The 12,747-nt window shown below is 41.2% G+C and overlaps 2 protein-coding genes across 2 annotated transcripts in view; one reads left to right on the plus strand and one right to left on the minus strand.

Moving 5' to 3' along the window:
* Positions 1-8,965, plus strand: part of LOC147709535 (fucolectin-like) — a 237,364-nt gene extending 228,399 nt beyond the window's left edge. The window contains exon 4 of the mRNA XM_086925509.1: positions 8,485-8,965. Coding sequence (XP_086781635.1) covers positions 8,485-8,650 — 166 coding nt within the window. The 3' untranslated portion in view covers positions 8,651-8,965. The remainder of the gene's footprint in view (positions 1-8,484) is intronic.
* LOC147709532 (fucolectin-like) overlaps positions 1-12,747 on the minus strand; it is a 1,051,872-nt gene that overhangs the window by 639,297 nt on the left and 399,828 nt on the right. The window lies entirely within an intron of this gene.

Consider the following 12,747-nt stretch of genomic DNA (forward strand, 5'->3'; position numbering starts at 1 on the left):
ATCAAGACCTTACCATGTAACAAGTCTCCGGGGAGTGATGGCTTACCGGCTGAATTCTATGCCACGTTTGCCGACCTGCTAGTACTCCAACTGCAAACGCTCTACAATGAATCTCTTGCATACTGGATAGCTGGACGGAATCTTCGCGAACTAGACATGACAGAACGAGACACAGATAAGAGAATTATGCACAGATTACTCTTGCCCCATGCTCCCATGACGCCGAGACTGACGCCCTTGTTCCGGCTGGTGATTGGATGCTGGCGCAGTGCTCTGAAATATACTAGCAAAACCACGCAATATGCCCCTACTATACGACTACTCGGCGTGCCCACTTGTTCAGGTACGCTCACTAAACGTGCACTCAGGGCCTGGTCAGGATCTGGGGTCACGACGCTGGGGGATTTCTTCCAGGAGGGCGTCTTCATGAAGCACGCGGAATTCATGAGAACACATGGTACTCCTGCTACACTATTCCTATTGCACACCTATGTTGCTCACTACATCCGCACTACATGAGGACGTAATATAGATGAGCCTCCCATGAATGCACTCCTCACTATGCAGAACCTGATGGGTAATGGTGCTCAGCTGGTAAAATGGCTGGCCCATGGGATTAGAAGCGAAAAACAGCTTTCCCTACAACTCACACTCGTCAAATGGGAGGGGGATGCAGGCCGCACATTCACGGACGCAGAATGGAGCAGGATCATAGAATTCCCTTAAAAAAAGGTCTTGCGAAACCCCAAATTTAAGTTCATACAGCTCATGCTACAGCATACTGCGTACTTGACCCCGCGGCGTCTGCGGGCTATGTTCCCAGACGCATCGGATGAGTGCCCATGATGTCGAGCGCCACAGACGGGCTTACTGCACATGCTGTGGTCCTGCCCTAGGCTGGGGCGCTATTGGAATACAGTGCGTAACAGCCTGGCGGCGGTGGTCCCGGCACGTCTGTATGATTCCCTGGACTGATGTATCCTGGGATTGGGGCCACGAGCAAAGAAAGGAAATCCCTCCACACGCTTTTTTAACCTCGCACTTCTTCTGGCCAAATGAACGGTGACCACCCGGTGGAAGTCGGCCAGACCCCCATCCTCAATGGTCTGGAATGCAGAGGTGATTCGGTGGGGTGGTGCAGAGGGGGAAGAATTAAGCAGAGAAGAATTCAGGGGCTAAGGAAGACGCCTATCTCATTAGAATGGCATGCATTGCTGTATGACTTTGCTGCACGGGATGTCACTATCTGCTGAGCGTGCTCTAACTTGTGAGGCGTGCTTTATAATAGCGTTTAAGCCGATGGCGCGCACTCCCGATCCCACAACATGCACTTGAGTGTAAAAGCGACCATTAAAATATTACAGTTGAGTGGGTACCACTGGCGATATAATTTGCACACCTGTTCATGACTGGACCCTACCCACATTGATGCAGTATACTCGGACCTGAGCGCAGGGGAGTTTATGGGTGGGGTGTATAATGTTTTGTTGATTATATCTTGACTGCTAATTTTAGGATACTATTGGATGCATACAGGACTAATTGTTCGTTATTTAATCATTGGAAGTTCATTATGATCTGGTAGCTGGTCCAGAACCGCGCTGATCTGTTCTACATGCCGGGACTATACATATGGACTAGTGGAACATTTATGCAACGTAATATTTTTTGATTTTACAGTCTAGGTTTAGAATGTTGCAAGGTGTAAGCAGCTGATAGCTGTAACAACGCCGATTACAATATGCCTTACCGGAAATGTAGTATCCTCTGTCTGAACTTTCAAAATTAATAAAAACAGATTTAAAAAAACAAAAACTTGTGTGACACAACAGTCACATTTAGGTTTAGGATTAAGAATGGCATTGGTATGCCAAAGCCCAAATCTGTTGTAATGGGTGCAGGTGAGATTACTAGTTTTTTTTATGACTGATGACGTGTCAGTGTCATGTTAAAGAAATAGATGTGTGCCTCTATAGTATCCCTTCTTGCCCAAAATCAATCATGATCACATCGCAGGCCCCTTGCTGCATTGCGTGAAAGATTCATAATCTTGGGGCCCTGGGCCCCCACTGCACATCATCTAGTGCTCTGTTGATGCACTTCACAAGTTGCCTTGTCTGCATAGAGTTTGTAGGGTTGTACCTTTAGGTACAGCAATTAGTCTATGTGCATTGACCCCTGTAAATGTACTTGCATGTGTACATGTAGGTCTGTTGAACTTTAAGAAAATTATTGTATGTGTTTTGTTCTTTGAATATGTGTGCCTTCTGTATGTGTGCATGCATTTCATGGGTCTCTGTGCATCAACGCAGGATTGGTTGTACCGGCCACCAGGCGTTTCACTGAGAGGCTGGAAGGGTGAAGAAGCTGGTTTTGCTATTGAGCACCTTTCTTGTAGCAGTGCAGCAGTTTTGAAGGCACCTGCTGCAGAGTTCCTTGTATAGCCAGTAGCTTTCCGTGAACAATAAAAGTGTCAAGATAACTCTGGTGATGAAAGTGCTTGCTGGAGCGAGATCGGAGTTTTGTCTAGTGGCAGTTTTGGTTAAGTTACGGTAGCTCAGAGAGTTTTTTTTGCCTACCAACTTCAATGTCCATGATTTTATGCCTTACCTTATTAAGTAATATTTGCTCACATCCTTGTACAATCTTAGTAGCTCATTATTTTACCCTCTCTTACCCCCTCTTCAATGTCCCCTTTAGTTTGTTCTTCCCTTCCATTAATGTGAAGCTCTCTGATACCCTTTGGGGTCTTGTTTGCGCTATTCAAAACTTTTTAAATAAATACATTAAATAAATTAATAAATAATATGCCTGGTGCAAAGGACGTGTACCATGCAGATCACAGAACAGTAAAATGGTTTACAAAAAAGAGGTCAAAGATATACTGCTGCACCTATTATATAGCTTAGGAAAATGAAGTCGTATCTTGGTGCAAAGATCATAGGAAACAAGACCTCTTAGTTTCCTTGAGCAATGAGAGACTCTCACAGCAAATATAGACATACAAGATTTGATCAGCACTCAAGGAAAGGTATACAATAAATGAACATTTCCAGCAAGTTTCTCTAATTGTACAAATTGCTTAATTTTGATTTCTTTTCTTCAACACCACAGTAGCCAACGTGTTTCGTCCTACTTAAGGACTTCTTCAGGGCTACAAACCAGAGAATAAAATCTATTAGAAACTATTAAAACCAAATATATACATAAGACCATCAGTTTGCATACATATCAACACATGGCTATATCCAATAGTTCACACCATGGAGGACTTAGTATGATAGAGTTGCTTATTCAATCTCTTATCTCCATCACCCATAAGGACCAGGTCATCACCAAAACCACATTAATACACGAGTGAACATATCTTACATAATGCAGGATGCCATGGGATACCTGTGAAGTAAGGTAATGTCGAGCATCATATTTACACCTCAATATTTACAAAATCTACACCTATATACAAATTGAAATTTACACTTTATCATGTTCAATTTCTAATTAGCTTTTTGATTTAACAAAACATGATCGAAAATTCTCTACACATTGATTATGGGAGATCATTCATCATTTCTCAAAGTCCGTTCTTCTATATATTGTAATCAAGAGGCAACATTCTGAAATTTACATCATTAAGTATTTCAAGGCAACATATAGTTCCAAAACAAACACTGACAACAGTTATAATATCACCTAGCTGGTATTAGGCTGATAACCAGATTATGTTAAAATAGACATTCGCGAATGGTGTAGTTGGTAAACCATTTCCCCATGGCCATGTGGCACATCTGGGGAGAGATCAAGGCAAGTACAGTTGAACAGTAGTTAATGACAAAAAACTTATGTATGTACCGCCAAGGTTACGTCTCCACAAAAAAGTACTTCCAGGCGCATCTCAAAAGTAGCTCCAATTATTGTTTTCAAACCATGCATAGAATAGAAAGGGTTGAAAGCCCCAATTATAAGTCACCCCCTCTATGTAATTATGAGTTGAATCTAATCAACGCGGCTAGACTTCATAAGGTATCAAATACCCATTACAGAAGAATACAGTTTGTAATCGTATTACTTCAACAAACAATTATAATAATCATCTGGGTACTCCATTATATATTCAAAATAGTGCCCCAGTGTTATTAAGCTATGAGACTTCAAAACATTTTCGTGGAGTATGCAGTTTTCTCCCCTATTCTTGGGTGTACTCATATTATAATTTACTTGCTATTCAGAAGTCCTACCTTTGTATAGCGGCAATATATATTTCGAAAAATCCTGTATCACTGAGTCCAAGTTTAGCCAAAAGTTATAAAGTTTTCCCCGTCATTTAAGTCAAGCCATGGTAGACTTCATTTACCATGTAACAACTCGGGTCAAAAGCAAGCTAAAAAGACCATATTGTCAGTTTTGGAAATACGGACAAATCGCCTCAAAGAAAGCTGCATCCTTATAAGCCAACACTTGCACACAATAGGTACTTTTGGAGTCCCATTAATTATCTTGTTTTGTCATATGTTGCGTATAGAGGCAGTGCACCTCAAATGAGGGACACATCTCTGCCTCTAAACGCTTATAAGCAGTAGGCGCAAGCAAAATTCCTTTAGACTAACTAACTAAGGGGCCGATTATGATTGCGGTTTTTCCGCATCCTCCGGGCCGGCGGAAGCCACCGTCGGCCCGGAGGATGCGGAAAAACCGCTGCGGAGCCTCCAAAGACCCACCGTCATATTAGGATGGCTGGTGGGTCTTGAATTCTGTCTGCCGCTTTTCCGCCACAGTCGCATTACGACCGCGGAGGAAAAGCCCTAATATGGTGGAGGTGTCTAACAGACACCGCCAGCCATATTAGGATGGTGGGAAAAACATGCTTTTCCGCGGCGGCTTTTCCGCCGTGAAAAAGCATACAGACTTTCACTTCGGGGGCCTGTTGCGGGCCCCCAGGGTTAAGGGGGGGTGGGGGTGCACATGGGGGGTACCTATGCTACCCCCCTACACTTGCATGCACAAAGCAAAAGGCACTGCACGATGCCTGCCGCTTTGTGCATGCAAATGTGATGCATGCATTTTTAGCCTTGCGGCGGGTGCAGCTTGAAGCTGCACCCGCCGCAATGTTAAAGATAGATTATGTGACCGCCATCCCATCCTAATCTTCTCGGAGGGAACGTCGCAGCCCCTGCAGACGTTCCATCCTCCTCAGGGGTCACGGACGGACTCAAGTCCGTTCGCGATCATAATCATAACTCAGTATAGTTCCGATACATTATAGCAAAAAGGACCGTACTGTCAGTATTGAAAATATTGCACCTCCAATAAAAGCTGCATCTTTATAAATTGACACTTATGTGCATATGGTGCATTTGGGGTACCATTACATATCTCTTTTTATATATAACACATTGCGTACAGAGGCAATACACCTCAAATAAGAAACGCATCTCCGCATCTAAATACTTTGTGCAGTATGTGCACTCTAAATACCTTCAAATAGACTTGCTTTCATACGCATAAAGCTCAATTCCTAGCTAAAGGCGCTCACCGATTATGATGGTCCAAGCGATGTGCTCCCCTTCTTGTCCGAACAACCAAGACGAGTTTCAAAAGAATGCGGGCATTTAAACCCTATTTCCCGAGTCCACGCATGCGCCTGGTGCTACAAATGCAGTTCCGCCATCTTTCAGTATGTTTTACTCATATTCAGTACACTATTCCAAAGCCAATACAGGTGCATGCGTACATCCAGCCCTAGATGTTGCAATGGGATGCTTCCATCTTAAAGTGTTTTTCCCCTACATCCTTCACAGGGTATAGCCATGTAATATTCCTCGTTCTATCGAATATGTTAATAAAATCCTAATATATTCTTGGATTAAATTTAAAATACATTTCACTTAAGTATGCATACGACAATAATTTTAATGCCAAATTCAGACTACCGAAGTCTAATAAAAATAGGTCAAATCTTAGTTTGCAAGGTGGCAATCATACGCTTTTATATATTCCTAATTATTTTTACTTTTGCTTCATTACATTATTTACTATCCATTTAGATTGACTTTATTTTGCCAATCATCCCAGTCATGTCTATTTCCATAATCAAACCCACATACAAAGGTCATTAACCATGATGGAAAAGCATTCTTGAATGTCTATATTTCAGCATGAAAACTATGCCGTGCATTATTTATGTTCAGTGTCCACAATTATAAAAGCAGGACCAAAACTCATCCTCAGTTTTAACTGCAAAGTTTAGGAACTTTCTAGAGATGCTACAATGATCTCATGACAAAAAGGTAATCAAATAGACAGTTTAGTTTCAATTGCTTCACAATCCCTGATAATCTTACAGTGTTAAGACATGTGTATTATACATATTAGAACACTGGATATTTCCATTATTCAATGATTTTATGACAACACCGATGATGCAAGGTCATTACAAAAAGTAATGCATTTCTGAATTAGTGTTCAGACCTTGCTTAACTGATCGTAATCTGCATATCCCTTTGGCCTCCATGGTTATCAGAAGAATAACAGCTAGGTGATATTATAACTGTTGTCAATGTTTGTTTTGAAACTATATTTTGCCTTGAAATATTCAATGATGTATATTTCAGAATGTAGCCTCTTGATTACAATATATAGAAGAACAGACTTTGAGAAATGATGAATGATCTCCCATAATCAATGTGTAGAGAATTGTTGATTATGTTTTATTAAATCAAAAAGCTAATTGGAAATTGAACATGATAAAGTATCAATTTCAATTTGTATATAGGTGTGGATTTTGTAAATATTGATGTGTAAATATGATGCTCGACATTACCTTACTCTACAGGTTTCCCATAGTGTCCTGCATTATGTAAGATATGTTCACTCGTGTATTAATGTGGTTTTGGTGATGACCTATTCCTTATGTGTGATGGAGATAAGAGATTGGATAAGCAATTCTATCATACTAAGGCCTCCATGTTGTGAACTATTGGATATAGCCATAAAATAAAGCAATTTGTACAGTAAGAGAAACTTGCTGAAAATGTTCATTTATTGTATACCTTTCCTTGAGTGCTGATCAAATCTTGTATGTATAGATCACAGTATTTTATTTGCAATGCTTAGTGGGTAACTGCTTTTGTCACAGAGATATTTTCGTTATTGTACAGTTCATCAGTTACAATCAATCTAGCAGTGAGCTATCAGTGTCATCAAGGAGCTACATACAGAGTAGATAGTACAGGTTAGATAGTTATATTTTTTTCTGAGTTTCTCATTAACCTATTGTTGCTCCAAAGGGGGGTTGTTTGGGTAGAAATACATTCTTATAAGTAAAGCTAACCCTAACTAACCACTATGTTACGTTCTCAATCCTGGATTTGTGCTTCTCCACACCAAGCAATCTTAAATAAAAAAAATAAAAAATGCCTACAAGTATGGATGACATGAATCCTACACCTTGTAATTCCCTCTGTCTTTCTAGCGTTTTCTATACATTAATAATAAATTGATACTTGTATAGCGCACTACTCACCCGCAAGGGTCTCAAGGCGCTTGTACGAATACCGCTGTGTAACCCATCCTGGCTTTCCCTGTGAGGCATCCACTCCTGGGCACCCCCAAGGTGGAGGCCAGGCATCCTTAGAGTTGTGGGGGCCATTGTGGAGATTAAGCAAGCTATTGCCCAGAGTTGCAGAGCGGGACTCCATGATTGGAATAGGCACAGAGGCGAGAATTATCAGGTCCATGAAATTTTTGAGCCCAAGACCCGCCGAGGCGGGGAATTGAACCCTGATCCCGGGCTAGACCTCTGCATCAGGGTCTGCCGCTCTAATCATTGAGCCACACATTTATTGTCCCTGTGTTTGTGTGTGATGTAAAGTGCTCAGACACCCTACACTGGTAGCAGAAGTGCTATAAAACAAACGAAATCCATGTGAGAGAAGGGCTGGGGAGACATGGGAGGCTCTGTTGGAGGGTGATAGTGAACGAAATCCTTGCAAGGCTCCAGTGATGATTGTTGTATCCTGGTGCATTGTGAGGTCATCATGTACTATGCTTTAACAGCATTCAATACAGAATGAACACTGTGTTGTAGAATGTGTCATTTTTTGCCCAAATGTTTTTGGGGGCGAACCTCCCCCAAACCCTCCTTGTAGTGGTCAGGCTCGCTTGCTGCACTCACTTGCCAGGGCTGCTTTGGGTCCAGTGTACGGCCCTGCTGTGCATGAACAATCCAAAAACCAAACGTCTTGTCTTTCAACACTTGCTCTGAAATGTATTGTATTGTATTTAATTTGTATTTGTATTTAATTTATTTATAAAGCGCTAACAATCATCCTAGGTAGGATATCACGGCGCTGAGGTTTGGTGCTGAGGGGTACGGTGACCGCATTGATTACTGATGTCCTTGAATAATTTATATATAAACAGAGCAGATTGTTTCACACTTTGATGAATTATTTAATCATCTTTGTCTGTTTATTGCTTTCCCAGGTGCGCCTACATTTCCGGCATCGGAGCTGGTGCCACCCAGACATTCTACTGCCATGGAATGGTCGGGCGCTATGTGAACGTCATTATACGAGGCAGAAAGGAGTGGCTCACGCTTTGTGAAGTGCAGGTCTTTGCTGACCCGGAGCCACACATTCTTGGCAAATGAAGGCATTTAATCAAGATCCTATTATTAGCCATATTCAATATATCAACAAATTTAATTGAGTATTGGAGCGCTCCTAAATCAATGCATTGAATACACACCAATTGTTCTTTAATAGTTGTAGCGTGAACTTCTAGTTCAAATTACCACACTGAAATTATGCTGTTCATTTTCTTTCATTCGTTTAATTTCATTCTATTAATTTTCGTTCACTTCATTCTGTTCATATTTATATTCTGGATTTATCTTTGTTAATTTGATTCAAAATATTTTCAAATGTCTTCTTTCAGTTTAATTCAATAAAGATATAATTGCAAATGGTTTTTCATACTGTTTATGCATATTCTGCTATGGGACCACAAACTATTGGGACACTTGTTAGAAAACTGACACACCAAAACACATTGGGCAGATTTACAAGAACTGAAGCATCTCTGCATTTTAGCAGAGATGTGTCAGTTCAATTGCATCACACAAAAAACCCTTGCACCACCATGGACCAGTCACATTTACAATGCGGCGCACTGTGGCACATGGATTGTCGTAAAGGTAACGCATTGTTGGACTCATATTCCTATTATGCTGCATCACTCCTTATGCCTGCTTCAAACAGGCGCAATGTTTTGACGTAGTGGCGTCGTAGAAGTGACACAGTGAAATTGTGTAGATTTCACGGTGTCACTTTTACGAGGCTTTCTTGCGTCAGAACACCCACTCTGCATACATTATACCTGGCGCAGGTATAAGGCGATGAAGGGCTTTACAATCTGGCGCATCTCCCTAGATGCGTCACATTGCCAATGTGCTGCAACCTGGCGCATTGTTTACAACGCCACTGCATCAGAAGAGTGATGCAACGGCGGCGTTAAAGTATCGCAAGCTGCTTGTAAATCTGCCCCATCCTTTTTCTTGGCTTTGTAGAATGGTATCAATAGTAAGTTAACACGTTAACACTATCAAGCTATTTAAGTTGTCCTCTATTGTGCATCACGTTTAAGGAGCTCCAAGGAAAGGGGCCCTTCTTACTTGACGTCACGGATAAAATACTATGTGCCGTCTAGGAACCTTATATCTGCTCAATTAAATCTGCTGCAAGTCCCCAGGTTCGAGCAGGCATGCTGGGGATGAAGGAGATCCTGCTAGGATCTGCAACATTTTGGAATCTTCTACCACTAACAATTAAAAACAGCCTGGATCTTACAGCATTCTGGAAATCACTAAAACATGGTTATTCCTAGCAGATCTCTAATTCTTCTCTGTCACACAATCTTGCACTACCCTCTCAGTCCTCAGCGCCAAGACGCCTCTGGGCATTCGTTGCGCTTTATAAATCTAAAAATCAAATCAAATGAAATCTATTGTGTGTGTGTGTGTGGGAGTATTTGTGTGTGTCTGTGTGCGTTTGAAAGAGAAAGCGAGAGAAAGAGAGAGAGAGATAGAGAGAGATAGAGAGAGAGAGAGAGAGAGAGAGAGAGAGAGAGAGAAACCATCCACTCCGGGAAGCACCTTTTTCTTTAGCCACTAAATCACGTCACTCCCACATAGAACCATGAACCGGAAACTATTGAAGTCCACCACACTGTAATCTGGTCGGTCACCACTGATGCCTCATCGATGGTACTCAAGGGTTTCTTTGCTTCCCCACAATGGCGTTCCATGTCTCCCAGAGTTCTCACACGAGGAGGCAGAATGAAGTGATTGCTAGATCAACTGCCTTATATTTATTTAAGAGTTCAGTGCTGATTTTTCTGCACGGAGAACCAGTAAGGCACATAGATCTAGGCAGATTGCTGTACAGTGAAATATACACATGGCTTTCATTCGTTTTATGCATGTATGGGCACATTATTGGACAAATGCATCATGAACAGTGCTCTATATGGTGGACTCACGGTGACCGACACTGTCATGATGTCCCTATCGCACGGCAGAGATGTCTGACTTGCAAGTGGTATGGAAAGGACAACACCTAAGGTCCTGCACATTAAATTTGGTGCTGGTTAGATAACAATGTGCTTACAATCACATGATTATTATAAGAAATTCTGTTTCATAAGGATGAATGACAAGCCAAAGGGTATAGCATAAATTCATTGATTGAAGAATCAATTGAAATAGAATTCAGTAGTTCCTACAAAGCAAAATGACTCTGGTGTGCCTCCCACTAAGTAGAACTGTCCTACTGTTACCCAGTGTGTTCAATTTATTTTTCCACTACCTCCAATTGACTTCATCATGCCAACCTGACATGTTTTAAACCCAGTGCAAGTCTACTCCAGTTAGATTCCTTCTTCCATATCTGTGCTGCACTCAGTCCATATTTCACTTGTTCTGATGAAGTCCTCCGAAACCTGAATGGGTCGAAACACACACGGGGGATGACACTGGAGATCTCAATAAAAATTCAAAATCCCCTTTTTGCCACTTAGACAGTTGTCCTCAAAAGTTTATGTGATTTTCAGAAATGGATAAAAGCTTTTATGATATAAGTTTGCTCTTTGTAAATACATGCTGTGCGATCAATTTATACACCAAGCACCTTTTTTATCTATTTTATGTATACGCATACATATCACAGACATGTAGTTAAACTAAATTGATTACTCAAACGGCAAACCATTTGTTACCTGGGCATTTCCGCATTTGCTTATTATTTACTTTATTTTTTCAATCGATTGTACATTTTCTAAACTATTTACTTTCTTATTAGTCCTCAAGAAAACACAGTTGCTTATACTACTTATTTTCTGAGTCTCCTCAAGGTAAGTAGGCTGGCCCTACTGCTGGAACGAACTGCAATCAAATGAGGACACCATGCCAGATATGCAAGTAGGCAGTTAATAACAATTCAGACATTCCAGCTTTAATTATTTTTTCCCATCAAGCCTGCATGCATTACTACGAATTCATTGCTGGCCACCATAGCAGCAATAATGTGATTAAGAAGCCATTGTCCACTGTTTGATTAATAAAGGGACAATGTGCTATTCACATTTTCTACAGAGTGCTCTCAAACGGTTTGCTAACCCTCTACTACTTCCTCCTTATATGGTTGTAGTAAACTTCTGTTTTTTAGGACATGAACCCTGTCATTCCATACATTGGTCACTGACTGTATGACCTTTCCATTTACACCGTAAACTCTGAGATGGATTTTAACAGAATGGACCTTCCTGCTAGTGGACAGTTATATGAATTGGACCTCCGTGTGACTCTACGCCCATTTTAATTTCCTAGTAAATGTGTTTACCTTGTCCATTTACGTCATCTTCTAAGATCTCACAACTATATTCCTTGTCACACCAAGTGCTAAACCCTTTTTCTATTCTATTATGTCATTTCGTTCCTCGTTTACTAAGGATTGCATGACTGCTCACGTGGCTCAACACAATTTTGAGCTGCACCAGAGGGTTTTAAGTACATCAACACAATGCGTGATCGCTTTGTGCAATGTGAGTGCTCATGTGAACCCTTAGTCAATAACCCCCTTGTTGTCTCCAGCACTTCTGCAAGATTATTTGCTTAACTTGATGTCCATTTGTTCTAGAGCTGGCACATACCTCTTCCATGACTTCTAAAAGAACCAGGAAGAGTTGCACTTCAAAGCTTGTGGTGTCCTTGCTCTGTCCTTCAAACAAGGACTGGGAGCTACATCCTGTCTCTGTGTCGTTGCCTCATCTCTACCTGTCATTTGTGCTGATTGCTCATTTTTAAACAACACAAATGTTTAATGCTGAGCGCTTGATGTGCCCTGTGCACCACTTTGTGCAACTATATAAAGGAAGTTATAGATATTTGAATGTTACATGAGTGGGTTGGGAGTTTCAGCCAGTCAATTGATGCTAATTCTTTGTGATACTTATGCAGCTGAATTGTGTTTTGCAAGGATGGAGCGGAGGTCTTGCTTATGAGCATTTGTGTGAATGTATTCAGGTGGACTGGAGAGTGGATTACACTGTTTGGCACCCTCTTTCATAGTACAACCTCTATCATAACAGTTAAACTTGGTCCCATGTCTCAGATGAATGGATGTGGGGGTTTCCTCGGATGGCATTGTCTCTTGAATTTGAATCTACAACTTGGGTCTTGATGTGTCGTTT

The sequence above is a fragment of the Lissotriton vulgaris genome, chromosome 6 (assembly GCF_964263255.1).
Source record: "Lissotriton vulgaris chromosome 6, aLisVul1.2, whole genome shotgun sequence".
Lineage (NCBI taxonomy): Eukaryota > Metazoa > Chordata > Amphibia > Caudata > Salamandridae > Lissotriton > Lissotriton vulgaris.